An 18,024-nucleotide genomic window follows, 5' to 3' on the forward strand; every position below is an offset into this window, starting at 1 on the left:
GTCTTCCTTAGAGCCTCCTTGACAACGGGTAGACCTAGAAATAGTGCTATCGGGGGATGGAGGAAGACAGATTTTAATCAAAACGAAACCGTAGATTTTCTTATTTTTTTAATAATAAAGTTAAAAAGTGTAAAATAAGTAAAATTCTGCTGCTTTAAGATTTTACTATATACTTTATATAGTATTATTTATATTTTACTATATACTATTATATAGTTTATTATTATCTATATAAAAATACGATTTGTATAAATAATAAAGTTAAACAGTGAAAAACTTTCACGTGCACAATAGTTGTAGGTAGGCATTTTAATATTTTAAAAAGGCACACAATAAAAACAAAAATTACGTATTGACGAAGTGAACACTTTTCAGTAACTAACAGCATATCAGTATCCAGGTACATTCATTCCAAATAATATATGATAAAATAATAAAAAGAAAGTCATAAAATTTAAATCTGCAGAACATCTGTGCAATCTGGCAAACACAAATTTAAATATTCTGACTCTATTGCCAAATCTATCCTGTAATCTATCAGGGCAATTGCCACAAAAAATTTCTAATAACTAACTGCAATTAATATTAAAACAAACAACAAAAATTTATTCGTTCGTGTTTTACATAAATTAAAAAATAGCAAAATCCATAAAATAATGTAAAAAAGGTAGGCTCCAACTTAATGATGTCCCATTTTTGACTTATACTCTTTTTACCAAGCACCCTAGGATTAATTTCTATTCGCATATATTCGCATATTCTTTAAAATTTTTTGCATATATTTGCCCTATTTTCTGTGCATATGCATATTCCGATCTCTACACATAAGTACATTCATATTTTTAGGTGGAATCCAATGAAGCTGATCTCACCATCAAAGATGTAGAAAAAGTTACTGGTGAAGCGTCTGCCAATAATAGAAAAGGAAAACTGATATTTTTCTATGAATGGGATTTAGTTATAAACTGGTCTGGAAAGTTAAAAGACGGCAGTGATAGGGAATTCAAAGGAAAAATCAAAATACCAAATCTTTCAGAGGAGAATGATGTTACTGAGCTAGATGTAAGCATAATAAAAGAGTTTTTTGTTGTTATTTAAGTTTTTTTATTAATTTTTGAAACGAATACATTAACCAGTATCTCCTTCTTCTTTCTCGTGCTATTTTGACCACACGTGTCTCCCCCACTCTGGTTATGTGGTTATTCCATTCTTTTTTTCTATTTAGTGTCCATTCGTTTATACACGGTACATTACATTGTCTTCTGTCTTTACTCCTCTTTCGATCTCTCAGCGTATTTCCTGTAATTCTTCTCAGTACTCTCATCTCTGCCGTTTCCAGTAGTCTTTGTGTTGTGGCTGTATCGGGTCTTGTTTCTGATGCATATGTCATTATTGGTCTTATACTGGGTTTATAAATTCTTGACTTCATCTGTGTTAATATGTTGGTTTCACCATATAGTGTTATTAAGGCATCCTGCCAGTCTATTTGCTTTTTGTACTTGATTTCTCACTTCTTTGTCCAGGTCTCCGTAACTTGACAATGTAATTCCAAGCTATTTTACTTCCATTACTAGTTGAATACTGATACCATCAATTTCTATTTTACATCTGATTGGTTCTTTACTGATGACTATTGTTTTAGTTTTCTAAAATGAAATTTTTATGAAAAAGATGAAAAGATGAAGTTTTCGATCCTAATAGCATTATTATTAATACACTAAGCGCCAAAATTAACGCACCACCTTAAAAATGGGACATATTTAATGTCTCATATTTCCTAAACCTGTTGTCCGATTTTAGTAATTTTTTTAATATATTATAGATTTATTCTTCAAGAATATCGATGTAATAATATTGTTGCTAAACAGATAAGTGTCATTGTATACCGGGTGTAACAATGATAGTGTGTTTTTTCCTCAAAGTTTGGAACACCCTGTGGAATATTCTAGCGTATATAAAATATTGAAATTACTACTCAACAGTAACCTTAGGCTATCTTAACATTTTGCTTTTTGATTTATTCGGTTATGTTGGATAATAAAAAAGTTAGGTACTTTAACAACTAGCAACTTTCTTCATCAATACAGAGTGTTTCTAAATAAGTGAGACAAACTTTAAAGGGTAATTCTGCATTAAAAAATAATGACCGTTTGCTTTATAAACATATGTCCGCAAATGCTTCGTTTCCGAGATATGGGATGTTGCATTTTTTCTTACAAACTGACGATTTATTTATTGCTCTAAAACCGGTTGAGATATGCAAATGAAATTTGGTAGGTTTTAAGAGGTAGTTATTACGCATTTTTTGACGTACAATTAAGAATTTTATATTCACCATTGGCGTGCATACGGATCATATTACCCGGTCGTATCACCCGTATGCACGCCAATGGTGAATATAAAATTCTTAATTGTATGCCAAAAAATGCGCAATAACTACCTCTTAAAACCTGCCAAATATCATTTGCATATCTCAACCGGTTTTAGAGCAATAAATAAATCGTCAGTTTGTAAGAAAAAATTCAACATCCCGTATCTCGGAAACGAAGCATTTGCGGACGTATGTTTATAAAGCAAACAGTCATTATTTTTTCATGCAGAATTACCCCTTAAAGTTTGTCGTACTTATTTAGAAACTTTAAATTTAGATTGATGAAGAACGTTGCTAGTTATTAAAGTACCTAACTTTTTTATTATCCAACATAAGCGAATGAATCAAAAAGCAAAATGTTAAGATAGCCTAAGGTTACAGTTTAGTTGTAATTTGAATATTTTATATACGCTAGAATATTCCACAGGGTGTTCCAAACTTTGAGGAAAAAACACACTATCATGGTTACACCCGGTATACAATGACACTTATCTGTTTAGCAACAATATTATTACATCGATATTCTTGAAGAATAAAGCTATAACATATTAAAAAAATCTCTAAAATCGGACAACAGGTTTAGGAAATATGAGACAATAAAAATGTCCCATTTTTAAGGTGGTGCGTTAATTTTGGCGCTTAGTGTATTTAGAAAATATTAAAATATTACTAAAAGATTTTTAAATCGAAAACTTATTGGTCCATTTCCTTGGTAACACCTCCAAGGCTTCTAAAAATTGCAAGCCAAATGGATGCTGAAGCGAAGAAGACAAGAGGGAATTCAAAAAACTTACAATTCACGACCCCGTCTGTTCAGCTGGTAAATTCCAACAGAAAATGGACCTAGTTACTCGAAAGAGTAAAGACCAATATAAAAATAAAATAAAAATTGTATTTTTAATTCAGTTGCAATGCGAAGGCAAAACAATCTTACTTTTCAATTGTATGGAGAACAAGTCTATGAGTAACTAAAAGTTAAAATTTAAAAAAATCAACCAAAAAGCAAAAAATAAAAAAATCAAACTCGACGGATAATTTGAAAAAAAAGTTCGTTAAAAAAATGAAAAATCTAATACATTCGTTAAAGAAAAGCGTGGGGCGCGTCTTCATCGAATAAACGGTTCTCGCCCCACGCTTTTCTTTAACGAATGTGTTAGATTTTTTCATTTTTTTAACGAACGTTTTTTTCGAATTATCCGTCGAGTTTGATTTTTTATTTTTTGCTTTTTAGTTGATTTTTTTATATTTTATCTTTTAGTCACTCATAACTAAATAAAAGCGTTTCTTAAAAAAATTTTTTTCATATTGTTTTATTACTTTTTGTTTTCCATTCTATATCCTCTTCCTCTGTTGACGTTTTTGATGATTTCATCCATGATTAAATTGAAGGGCATAGGATTCGATGAGTCTCCCTGTCTTATTCCGCTGCCTATATCTATAGGTTCTGTAAGTTGTCCATCCATTCTGACTTCCATTTGTTGTTTTGGTAGGCGTTTTCAATAGTTTTTATATCTAGGGGGAGTTCTCTATTATACAGTAGATGGATTGCATCTTTGAGTCTTACTCTGTCAAATGCTTTCTTCAAGTCAATCAGACATAGAAATGCTGGTCTTTTATACTCTAGTGATTTCTCAGTAATTTGCTCTACGACGAATATTGCATCTGTACACGTAGTCCGTTCTTTAACGGTAAAATATTGCAAAACCTCTAAATTTTAAAGAACCGCTTGGATTGACATGAAATTTGGCATAAACATAGCTAACAAGTCAAACACAAAAAGTGATATTGTGCCGATATGTGCTTTTGCCCTGGGGGTGGTTTTCACCCCCCTCTTGGGGGTGAAAAAATATTCGTCCAAAGAAAGTCAGGAAATGGATAAACTGGCTAATTTTAAGTAACTTTTGTTCTATAGAGTTTTTTCACTAAGTCAATACTTTTCGAGTTATTTGGCAGTGAATATGTTCATTTTTTCAACAAAATAACCACGCTTTTAGACGGTTTTTCGCAAATAACTCAAATAGTAAGTATTTTGTCGAAAAAGCATTCTTAGTAAAAATATAGCCTGTAAAAAATTTAAAAAAATGGTGTATATATCACGTCTCTACACCTAGTAGAAGCAGAGTTATAGCTAATGAAAAATAGGTTCATATTCGTCAAATTCCAAATGCAATACTTAACTTATTTAAAGTGTTTAAAAAAAGCTTCATTTTTGTTTTATAAAAAAATTTCTAGCATCAAAATTAAACAAGTTCCGCTCAAAATAAAGTTAGTCCCTTTTGGTTTTGGTAAAAAAATCGAGAAATCACCCCTTAATTAGTATCTTAAATGAACTTAATCGTTACGACTTCACTAGTTTCTTGACTCGTGTATATACTGTTTATATGATCTGTAAGTTTCATCGGTTCAAAGTCCTTATTATTGAAAGGGCTGTAGTTAAAAGGGGTTGAACGAGTCACTGATCACGAATGTATGCAAATTTAGAAACACCAAATCTTAATCAATTTTTGTCTAACAGAAAAACAAAAAAATACATGATATTCAGAAAAGCAAATCTGACTTTTTTTTGTTTTACGAGATTTTTGGTATCTCTAACAATTTTTAAGTTATTTTGAAAAAAACATATTTTTCAAAATTTAAATTTTTAAAATTTTTACTTTGAAACCAATTTTTTTCAAAAATAAGCACTTTGAATCGATGAAACTTACAGATCATATAAACACAACATAAGTAAAATAATTTGTGGAGCGGTAACGATTAATTTCATTTAAATTGCTAATTAGGGGGTGGTCTTCCCGATTTTTTTTGCAAAATCAAAAGGGACCATCTTTATTTTGAACGTAACTTGCGTAAATTTAATGCTAGAAACTTTTTGTAAAAACAGAAATAAAGCTTTTTTTAAACACTTTAAAAAAGTTATGATGGGTTTCACCAAAAAGTGCTTAGTTTTTTGGATATTTAACCTCGAAATATTTTTCATTGGCTATAACTCTGGTTCTACGAGATCCAAAGACCTAACGCGTACACCATTTTTTTTTACTTTTTTATGGGCTATATTTTTGCTAGGAACATTTTTTTGGACAAAATACTTACTTTTTGAGTTATTTGCGAAAAACCGTCTAAAAATGTGGTTATTTTCTTGAAAAATGAACATATTCACTCGCAAATAACTCGAAAAATGTTGACTTGGCGAAAAAGCTCTATAGAACAAAAGTTACTTAAAATTAGTCAGTTTACCCATTTCCGGACTTATTTTGGACATATATTTTTTCACCTTCAAGAAGGGGTGAAAGTCACCCCCAGGGCAAAAGCACACATCGGCACAATATCACTTTTTTCTTTGACATGTAAGCTATACGTATGCCAAATTTCATGTCAATCCAAGCGGTTCTTTAAAATTTAGAGCAAAAACCGTGAAAGAATGGACTAACGATCTTCCAGTACGAAAACTCTGTTGTTCATCTGCTAAACTTGTAAGTTTTAGGGTAGTATTTAACAAGTTGATACTTCTGTAGTTTTCTGGCTGCTTTTTATCTCCTTTTTTGAATAGTGGAATTAGTTCGCTCGTTCTCCATTCTTCCGGTATTTTATTGTGTTTTATGATTTTATTAATTAATGTTATTAATTGTTCTGTCATTGCTGCTCCACAATATTTCAGTAATCCGTTTGGTGTGCTATTAAAAAGTGTGTTTGGATAAAATTAACTCACATTCTGATGTCTTAATGGCTATAAGTAGTTTTCTAATGAAAACAATTAGACCAAAGGGTCATTTTTATTTTTAGATACAATTCAGTGTGACAGATGAGGATGAGGAGGGCTGTAAGCTAAAGGAGATAATGAAAAAAACTGGTAAAGATTTTGTAAGAAGCCAGCTATCAAAATACATCTCGGGTCTCAAGGAGGAGTTCTCCAAAGGTAAGTGATCATATCAACACTCTGGAGAAACTTCTCAAAATTGTCATAATCTAAAAAATTAAAAAAGACAGCATTTGATAGTTTTTCTTATAAGTTTGAATATATTGCAGGTCAAATATTAGTTTTACTAACTTCATTGGCTCCTGATTTGTTCTTCTGTACCATTCCCCATTATCCTCCTTTATACCACCAAAACTTTTCTCAAGGTTTTCATCTTCCAAATCTTTAGCTTTTTTTCTGGTCTCTGATTCTTTGTCCAAGTTGCACATGCATGCAACACTGTTGGTCTCACTATTATTTCATAAAAATTCACAAGGAAAAAGTTTTTCTGTGGTTGGCTGTATACCATGTAATATACATGGCTGTACACTGTACACCATGTAATATACATACTTCGTCAAATCGACTTTAATAACGGTTACGATCCACACATTATAGACAAGCTCATTCATAAAAGACAGCTTAAAGTCTTACGACATGCTGCGTTCCCTAGGGATTCGACAACCAAACCTACTTATGCTTCTATAGCCTTTCACCAAGATAGGCTATCTGGGGATATTTCGAACACTATCAAAAGATCAGTAGACAACATCCGAATTCCATTTAAAGTATCCAACAACTTAGGACATTCTCTATCCAATTCCAAAGATAGCATCAATTACATGAATCGTAGTGGTGTTTATAGACTACAATGTTCTGACTGTGATGCTACTTACATAGGAAGAACTTGTAGAACACTTGCTTCTCGCTCTCTTGAACACACCAAAAGAGAGAACACTTCTACCTTTTCTCAACATCTCAAACAAAAAAATCATATGTTGAATATCCCAGATGATGTCGCTCTACTTCACAAGATCCACAGAAAGACTTCTTAAAATTAGACTTGTACGAGGACCTAGAAATAATAAAAGAAAAGCAGAAAAGTCCGAATTGTGTCAACCGCCATGTTTCGTTAAATCGGGACTTCCAACCACTCCATCGACAACTTTTTTCTTAACACATTTACAATATTACTTTTCACCCCCCTTCTACTGCTTCGTCCACATTCACACTTATAATAATTTATCTGGTACTAGCCACAATAATCCTTTTGTCATCTTCAGCCAGCTAACCACTTTTATCTATTCATAACTACATATAAATTACTGATATCATCATCCACAGACATCCACATTATTACAATCCACAGACATCCACAAATTTTTATCTACATACAACCCATCATCATATTTCTACATATGGCTATGCTCACCGTACCTATTCAATCTGTCATTACCAAATATAACACTCATCTTTAGTAAAACCAATTCAAAAGTCTAATTTTCTTTCTGGGTCTCGTTCATGTTCCTTTCCCACTAATTCCTTCACAGACATCTCATACCCCCAGCCCCTACTGTCATCATCCTATTACGGTTTTTGTTTTTTGGACCCTTAGGGATCCGGGCAGCCTGCGAGGTCTTTAAGAATTAGTCGCCTAAGTTTGAGCTTGTGCTTTCTTAATGATACATCCCCTAGATTATTTAAGACATTTTTACACCTCAGTCACCCCCATTGTGATTTCTTACACACTTACCCACACAAATTCCAACAGCTACCAATAAGTTAAATAAATTCGATAACTTTAAATCAACACAAAATTGCTTTTTTAAATCTTAGATCTATTGATAATAAGATTTATTTACTGAATTTAGTTATTGAATACGAAACTTTTGTGTAATGTGGTTTGCCTAACTGCACTTACAGTATACGTGAATACATTTTTAATTGTAACAACTAGCTTAATGAATTTTAAATGATAATTTTCACAATGGAGTGCGTTGTTACATCATTTCTAATTTTAACATGATGTACACCTTAGTCTTTAAATATGACAGGTTAATTTTTAACTTCCTGTAAAACTGTCATTTCTGTCTTGTCATCGTTCGGAAGTCCTATCTATCTCATTGTCACTTGCCGTCATACTTTCAACATGTAAACAAGTCAAATCCACAGCTCAGATGTTACCTGGGGCAGATTAGCTAAATATTTTAAACATCCATACTTAATGTAGCTTTTTAAACCAATGTTTCCTTGACAGACTTCTTTTACTGGGTTTGACCCACATATTTTTGTTAAATACTATCTTGGTGGTTAGCATGTACATTGCACGTGAGTATAACTGATAATTTTTTAACCGTAGTCAAAATTTCAATATCTTTGTATTATTTTATCAGGTTATATTCATTTTAGGTAAGCACTGATGATGACTGGTTTTTTATAACCTTTTATACAGGATTTTACTGTTTTTTTTTATTATTTCATAAGTTTGACTATCACTGGCTACCCTGGTCTCACTATCATTGGCTACCCTGGACACATTTTTTGGACACGTTCCTACTGCTTTGCTACCTTTCAACAACCGTTTGTCTATTTCTCTCTCTTCGTGTCCTAGTTAGATTGTTGTCCAAAGTTTTGTCCCACAAAATTGGTCTTGCCTCCAGTGACGAAGTAAAGACATCATTGTCAAGAAAATCGGTAAAATCACATTTCAATAATTTAAATTAAGCACTATCAAAGCTAAAGTTACAACGTATACCTACAATTTCACCAATCTGTTAAATGGAATTTGCCGATAAAAATCGATGTGTGTAACTAGTTCCTGGTCGTGCCGGCGAATACCGTGGCAGTGGCCGACTGCTGAACGATATTTATCGTCACCGATAAACGGTCGGCGTGTGTGAAATGTCCCGTTCCTGCATGTGGTTCACTATCGGAATTTGGACGGGTAATAAAAATCTATCTATTCGTAATTAACACTGCAGAAGCCCAGGCTAGTCTACCCATCGGACCTTGACTTCTTATCGGTGCCAAAAAACTTTTAAGACAATGTTTTTGTTCCACATTAGAATATTTTATTAGATAAAAATTTTTAGGTATGATTCTTCCAAAGAAAGGAGACGAGAAGGTAGATAATGTCAAAACTCTTACTAGTGGATTTAATAAGAAAATTAACATGGAACCAGTGATAAATAACGAAAATAAGCAGATAGGAATAAAACTCGACACCAAAAATATTAAACAGACACATAAATTTCAATGCACAGCTCAGGTAAATAAAATGTTATTTTTTTATAACGACAGTCAATCAAGAAAGATTCATTTGAGTTCTTTAGGATGCAAAAAAGTATCTGAATAAATTCTTTCTCTTGTAGTTCATTCACTCACGGTAAAATATTGCAAAATTTCCGAATTTTAAAGAACCGCTATGATTAACGTGAAATTTGGTATATACGCATAACTAACATGTCAAAGAAAAAAAGTGATATTGTGCCGATGTGTGCTTTTGCTCTTTTACTCTGCTCATGAAAGCACATACGTTTAAAATAAGCCCGGAAATGGATAAACTTACTACTTCTAAGCAACCTTTGTTCTATAAAGTTTTTTCACTAAGTCAATACTTTTCGAATGAATATGTTATTTTTCAAAAAAAAAATACGTTTTTAGACGGTTTTTCGCAAATATCTCAAAAAGTCCGGTCGTTTGAGAAACTTGACATGTCCAAAAAAAAAAAGAATGTGTGTGTACTTTGTACGCACGTAAGAAGTTATACTTCTATTATATGATTTCAACGAAATAAATATACTTTCGAACAATTTATTTATTTAAAGATTAAACTAATTTTTACTTAGTACTTTCCAAAAATTTTGATTGAAACAATACCAAAAATTAAAAAAAATAGCAAACACCCGGATTCGAATCGGGAACCTCTTGATCTCCAGTCAAACGCTCTACCACTGAGCTATACTCCTTTTGTTTGTGCGGGTGCGGACTACAAGATTTCGCAGACATAGTGTCAAATAGACCAAGTGACCAAACTTCTTTCCTGTTTCCAAATTCTTTTTCATTTGTATTAACTTTTCCTCCATATTTACTTATCTAACAGTTGACTTTTCTAACATCAACTCATTATCCCTTAACTTCTACTAGTCTTCCAAAATAATCTACTTTTTTCCACAGTTTTTATTAAATCGACCAGTCACAACTCTAACACTATTTGATCTCTTCCACCCAATTTCACAACATATCGCCATTTGGTCAGGTTTTCGTCCTAGGTCCAACAAAAACTTCAGAAAAAATAGATAAAATTTTTTTTTCATCCTAATACTTCCACTCTCTTATCCATAGGGTGTGGGATCTGCTTTCTGGGGCGCCCAGCCTTTCTCATCACACCTCATTACAGTAAACAATTCTGATATCAAACCATAAATTATTCATTATTCATTACTTACTATTTTCACAAATAATGCTTATTTTTCCAAAACACCTTCATACATCCATCCAGTTTTAAACTTTTTCAATTCAACTCGATAACTTAGTAAAAAATCCCTAATTCATAAACATTTTTAGTCCTAGATGTCTATGTTACATAAAAGGACGTCATACTTTTGCCCAGGTTATTAGTTCAATTAATATTCTGTCTTCACTTCCAATTTCAACACTCAGGTACCTATAACCAATTAATTCACATATCATTATATCATATCAGTCTCCTCCTGTGACTCATACTACTTATCTTAATCTCAACACTATTTTGATATCAGACTTTCATATACTACAGACTCTCTAATTTACTCTGCCAATTAGTACAATTAAACCAAAAACCCCTTTTAATTCATAGTAAATTAAATTTTCATCAACACAGTTGGACTGACTTCAATTTGAATAGGAACCACAATCATCAACCTATCCATATAAATAAAACATCTTAGCAAAAATATCTCCACTTAATTATTTGGTCCCAGATGTTCTTTAACATAAATGGATCCATTATTTGCTAACTAATTCAACTTCATTTGAATTATATATAGATGGCTGCATACATTCTGGCTAATTCTCTATTTACATTATAAAAATCATTTCATACTCTACCTACATCTTACATAATCAAGGTACTTAAATGTAATTATAGCCACAAATTTGTTGATGTTTGTTATTACTGTGTAAATTTAAAAAAAATAATTTACTACAATTAGTTGGCTGTGGTAATACAGGGTAACTTGTACGTCACGTTGTCCGTCTGTCTTTTGACACCTTTCAGAAACATCACTCATTTCGCATTCAGTTGCCATTAAGCCATTGAAATGTAATCAACTCAATTTGGATCCCACGTGTTGGGAAATCTCAATACATTACCTTAGGGCATTATCCTGGTTGCCATGTGACCATCACAGGGCTTTTTATTGAAGTATGCACTTTTAAGTCATCTATATTATATGTAAAGGGTTTTTCCCGGATATTTTTCTTTTGTGGCTCAGCTAGCATCCAGTTTGTAAGTATAACCAACTTGCTCTAACCTTAGTCAAAATTTAAATACCAACTTTATATTCATTAAATCGGTTATACTTATTTTTAGATCGAACACTGATGATGATTTTTTATAAAAATCGAAAACGTTTTGTTGTGATGTAGCCCTTTTAAGGGATTTTAATAAAAAAATTTTATACCTTTTCCAAAGGATCTCTTTCCAATTTTACTAATATATTCTTTCCACGCTGTTTTTGAACTAATATATACATAACTTAAAACATTTAGCAACGAACTCCATACTGTGTGTGCGCATGCGCGCAGAATAATAAAAATTCACAATGAAAATCGATTTTAGTTTTTTTGCTAACCTTAGATATAGTCACATGTTTCAAGAGAAACCGACCCTGTTTAACATTCTAAATGAACCTAGAGAGTAGAGAAATTTTTCTGAAGAGAAACCCGGCAACCCCGAGATGTTTTTTGTCCTTTTCCACAACTTTGCTTTTTTGGACATATCGATTATTTTCTCGAAAAAAATATTCTTAGGAAAAATATAGCTTATAAAGAAGTGATAAAGATGGTGTATGTATGAAGTCTATAGACCCAGTAGAAGCAGAGTTATAGCTAGTGAAAAGTAGGCCCTTATTGGTCAAATTCCAAATTGAATATTTCAATGTGAAATAACCAAAAAATGAAGCACTTTTCGGGGAAAACTCATTACAACTTTTTTAATGTGTTTAAAAAAATATTTTTGTTTTTAAAAAAGCTTCTAGTTAGTTCTAAGCAAGTTACGCTTAAAATAAAGTTGGCCCTTCCTTTTTGGGAAAAAAATCGTGAAAATACCCCACAATTAGCATCCCAAATGAAATTAATTGTTACTGCTTCACAAGTTACTTTACTTATGTATTGTTTATCTGATTAGTAAGTTTCATCGGTTCAAAGTGCTTATTTTTCAAAGGACTGTAGTTAAAAGGGCTTTACCGAGTCACTAATCATGAGTGTATGTAAAATTTTGAACGGCCATATCTTAACCAGTTTTTGTCTTACAGAAAATAAATAATCCAAGATATTCAGAAAAGCAAAAGCTTTACTCTTTGAAATTTTTGGTATCACTAAATTTTTGAGGTATTTTGAAAAAAAGTAATTTTTTTCAAAATTTCAAATTTTAAAACCAAACCTTTTATTTTTCAAAAATACCCACTTTGAACCGATGACACTTAATATCATACAGGGTAATTGATTAGCTCAATAGATCCGCTATAGTAATAGATAGCAATAAAAGTTAATAACAAAAATTGTAGCATAATCTGAGCTTCACATTTTAAAATTAATTAGAATGTTACAAGGTGTTCGATAAAATCGTGGCAGACCAAATTTATGTTTTTTTTTTAAATGGAACACCCTATATTTTATCTTTTATTCGAAATCTTCTTAACTTCCCCATTACAAAAATATAAAAGTCTGTTATGATATACAGGGTATTTACAAAGTTATAACCAATTTTCTATGAAAATCAAGTTCAGCTCCCTATATAAATAAAATAAGCACAAAAGCAATGGTTTATTGGTGCCATATTTTTTTGTTGGTTGTGAAAATTTTTAAGAATGGTTCATATTGCTTTTTTCTTTATATCGAATACAGGGTGAGTCAGAACGCAAGTACATTATTTTCTCAGTAATTTTAAATGGAACACCCTGTATTTTATGTCACTATCAAAAAGTACCGTTACCGTATTTTAGTTTTTGTATAATATTCCCTATGTCTAAATTTATTAGTTTTCGAGATATTTTCATTTTTTAGAGCAAATTATTAATTAGAAGTCTAAATCTTTCCAAATTTTAAGTAAGCCATGACTGAATTTTTTAAAACTGATAATTTAAGATTACTGATTATCAATCCGGTAATCAATGTAACAATGTAGCAAATAAAAAAAGAAAAATAATTTATTAGTAATCAATTTTACAAAAAAAAAACAACCACAACATACAACATTTTTGAAACAATTAAAAACTACTTTTGTATGTAAATGTAACAAATAAAGAAATAAAAATAATTTATTAGTTATAAATTTTACAAAAAAAAACACAAACACGAAAACAACATTTTGTGAACACAATTAAAAACTACTTTTGTATGTAAAAATGTAACAAATAAAGAACGAAAAATAATTTATCAGTAAAAAATTTTACAAAAAAAACATGAACACAAAATACAACATTTTTGAAAAAATTAAAAGCTACTTTTAGTAAAATATTTTATATATTTAATTACAGAAGGTGTTCAAAATGAGTTGAGTGAATGAGTTACTACATTACGAAGCATTTGTAAATTAACACTTCGAAATACACTTTGTATTCTATTTTTCATCTTATAGCTTTTTGTTTGAGGCATTGTATAACCTTCATTCTTAACGTAACCCCAAAAAATTCAGTCCAGTTTAATAAATTTTGGTGATCTGGGTGGCCACGCTACTGGTCCATTGAAAAATGAAAATATCTCGAAAACTAATAAATTTAGACACAGGGAATGTTGCATACAAATTAAAGCACGATAATAGTACTTTTCAATAGTGATATAAAATACAGGGTGTTCCATTTAAAATTACTGAGAAAATATTGTAGTTGCGTTTGCAACAAATATTGCACCCTGTATTCGATAAAAAGAAAATTAGCAATGTCAATCATTTTTTAAAATTTTGACATTAAGTAAAAAAATATGGCATCAATAAACCATTGCCTTTGTGCTTATTTTTATTTATACAGGGAGCTGAACTTGTTACGATTTTCATAGAAAATTGGCTATAACTTTGTAAATACCCTGTATGACATACATAAACCTTTATATTTTTGTAATGAGGAAGTTAAGAAGATTTCGAATATAAGATAAAATATAGGGTGTTCCATTTAAAAAAAACATAAGTTTGGTGTGCCACGATGTTATCGAACACCCTGTAACATTCTAATTAATTTTAAAATGTGAAGCTCAAAGTTGGCTGAAATTTTTGTTATTAACTTTTATTGCTATCTATTACTATAGCGGATCTATCGAGCTTTACCCCACTAATCAATCACCCTGTATAAACAATACATACGTAAGGTAACTTGTGAAGCGGTAATGATTAATTTCATTTAAAATGCTAATTTTTACGTTTTTTTTTACAAAAACAAAGGGATCAACTTTATTTTGAGCATAACTTGCTTACTTTAGATGCTAGAAACTTTTTGAAAAACAAAAATAACGATTTTTTAAACACTTTAAAAAAGTTGTAATGAGTTTTCTAAGAAAAGTACTTAATTTTGCTTATTTCACGTTGACATATTCGATTTGAAATTCTGTGCTTCTACTGGATCTGTAGACTTCATGGATACACCATTTTTTCAACTTTTTTATAAGCTATATTTTTGCTAAGAATATCTTTTTCCATAAAATACTTACTTTTTGAGTTATTTGCGAAAAATCGGCTAAAAACGTGTTTTTTGTTGAAAAATGAATATGTTCACTCGCAAATAACTCGAAACGTATTGATTTAGTGAAAAAATTCTATAGAACAAAAGTTGCTTAGTTATTTGAACGTATGCTTTCGCATCCCCCAGAAGAGGTGGTAGTCAACTCCAGGACAAAAGCACACATCTGCATAATATCACTTTTTTTCTTTGATATGTTAGATATGTGTATGTGTATGCCAAATTTCATGTCAATCCAACCAGTTCTTCAAAGTTCGGAGGTTTTGCAATATTTTACTGACAGTGAATGGACTAATTGGCTGTATCATACTTCATCACTATTAATTCAATTGCAGGAGTTTTACGATGCAATGACCAGAATAGAGATGGTGACGGCATTCACGCGAGGACATGTTAAATTAGAGCCGACGAAAGGTGGAAAGTTCGAATTGTTCGGCGGAAACATTATCGGAAAATTCGAAGAATTGGTACCTTGTAAAAAAATTGTCCAGTCGTGGAGGTACAAACAGTGGCCGGCGGGGCATTATTCTACAGTTACCATAACAGTGGACCAAAAGGTATTTGATATTAAAGCCCGATTAATTTAGTTTATTATGTCCACACGAGTTTGTGTATGTATACAGGGTGAGGCAGATAACTGGCCTATTAGAAATATCTCGAGAACTAAATTCAACAGAATCATGAAAATTGGAATACAGGGGTTTTGAAGGATGATCTATTAAATAAAAATATTTTCATCTCTTTGCAACTTCCGGTTATACCGGAAGTTGCTTATACCTTCGTTTTTTTAAATGGGACACCCTGTATATTTTTACATTTTTGGATTCTCTTCGATGTCTTCTTTTTTAAAATATGAGGATTTGTAATGTTATACAGGGTATTTTAAAAGATAATTACGTTTTTTGATTAATTTCGTAGCAATATTCACACCCTGTAGAATTGTAGTAGTTTGACAACTAAAACTCTACTTACGTTCAAATGATTTTTAATATAGTCTACTATTGTTAAGAATCATTAGTATAGCTAAATTTTTAATTTTGGTATACAGGGTTGGTCGAAACTCGGAATGAGTATTTTCTGAGTTTTCTTAAATGGAACACCCTGTATTTTAGTACTGTTATGAAATGATATTTTATGGTACTTTTTTATTTCTTAAGCATTCCCTATACCTAACTGCTTTAATTTGTGCTTAATTGTTAATCGCACCAACAATCTTAACTACGTAGGTATTTTGATAGCTAAACCATTATTTGTAATTTTAAGGATAAGTCTGGATTAATATGTATTTATTTCTGAAAAATTATTTGTGATTGAATATTTTCACGGCCAACCTAATAAAATTTTACGTATTTTTTGTTGCAATTAATGTTTAGCTTGAATCATCAATAACTCACAAATTAAAGCAGTTAGGTACAGGGAATACTTATAAAATAAAAAATTACTATAAAATATCATTTCATTACAATACTAAAATACAGGGTGTTCTATTTAAGAAAACTCAGAAAATATTCATTCCGAGTTTCGACCAATCCTGTATACTAAAATTTCAAAATTAGCTATGCTAATGATTCTTAACAATAATAGACTATATTAAAAATCACTTGAACGTAAGCAGAGTTTTTAATGTCAAACTGTTACAATTATAATTATAAATCTCAAATTATAAGAAAGAAGATATTGAGGAGAATCCAAAAATGTAAAAATATACAGGGTGTCCCATTTAAAAAAACCAAGTTATAAGCAACTTCCGGTATAACCGGAAGTTGCAAAGAGATGAAAATATTTTCATTTAATAGATCATCCCTCAAAATCTCTTTATTCCAATTTTCATTATTCTGTTGCCTTTAGTTCTCGAGATATTTCTAATAGGCCAGTTATCTGCCTCACCCTATATAGTGTAGGAAACAAGTTGAACCTCGCAAATTGGACACAAGTCCGGTTTAATTTTTTTTCTGGTATATCAAGTTGTGTTTATTATGAGACTAATTTTTCTTAAAAAAATTCTCCCCGGAACAACCCTTTCCATCCATTTAAAGGGGGTAATTTGTGGTTTTTACGAAACGTAGCCCTTCCTGTACGTTTTGCAAAAAATTTGCTATATAGTAAAATGAAGAGGACTATATTCCCTACTATTTATTTCCTGACAGCATATGTCTATCCCACCGTTTAGCGGGGGTGGAACTTTAATGGAAATCAAGAAGAAACCCTGCGACAATTGATCACAAATAAGTGGCTGATTTTTTGGTATAGGCTTCATTTAAGGGCAATTGCCCATTTTTTAATTACAGGGTGTTACATTTTAAAAAACCCCTTTTTATACCATTTGAACCGCTTATACTAGAGTAACAAAACTTTCAGCGATTACCCATGTACAAGTATTATTTACAAATTTGTACAATGCACCCCCATATTTTCCCCGGAACCACCCCAAAAAAAGGAGAATCAATAAAGAAAATAATCAAAAATTGATTGTGGGCCACCACTGTGGCTTTAGGGTGCAAAGAAAGTAAAATGTGCATAGGTCATAATTTGTAGGTTACACTGTGTTCTTTTATTTTCCATAAGTACGTTATCAATTAAATGAATAGGTGACGAAAAAAAAAACAAAAACTGGAGCCCGCCAAAGCATTTCTGAGGTTTACGGCGCCACTGTGCCGTAACTGTTGCTGATACGAAAAAAATGCATAGGACCTTATTTGTAGAGAAAATAGTGGTCTTTTATATTCTGTATAAGCTTCGTTTCAAAAAAATGCATAGGTAATGAGAAAATCGTAAAAACATGCTCGCCAAGGGATAGGGGTAGTTTCTGCAGTTTATTTTCAAGGATAGGGATAGTTTCCGCAGGGATGTTGCAATAACCATATACATTTATGAAAAACCCTATTGATGGAGCATATGCACATATGGGTCAAAAAGCAAAAAAAATTTTTCAACCCATTTTATTTTTTTTTTCTTGGCAAAAGGGTGGCATCAAGAAATCGCTTTTGGTG

General features: G+C 31.4%; 1 protein-coding gene across 2 annotated transcripts in view; it reads left to right on the forward strand.

The window, feature by feature from the left end:
- The window catches only part of LOC126880532 (activator of 90 kDa heat shock protein ATPase homolog 1), a 32,313-nt gene that overhangs the window by 2,589 nt on the left and 11,700 nt on the right, over positions 1-18,024 (forward strand). For both annotated transcript variants that reach the window (XM_050644450.1, XM_050644449.1), the window contains exons 3-6: positions 847-1,062; positions 6,152-6,284; positions 9,197-9,372; positions 15,370-15,591. In XM_050644450.1, coding sequence (XP_050500407.1) covers positions 847-1,062; positions 6,152-6,284; positions 9,197-9,372; positions 15,370-15,591 — 747 coding nt within the window. The remainder of the gene's footprint in view (positions 1-846; positions 1,063-6,151; positions 6,285-9,196; positions 9,373-15,369; positions 15,592-18,024) is intronic.

The sequence above is a fragment of the Diabrotica virgifera genome, chromosome 2 (assembly GCF_917563875.1).
Source record: "Diabrotica virgifera virgifera chromosome 2, PGI_DIABVI_V3a".
In the NCBI taxonomy this organism is placed as follows: Eukaryota; Metazoa; Arthropoda; class Insecta; order Coleoptera; family Chrysomelidae; genus Diabrotica; species Diabrotica virgifera.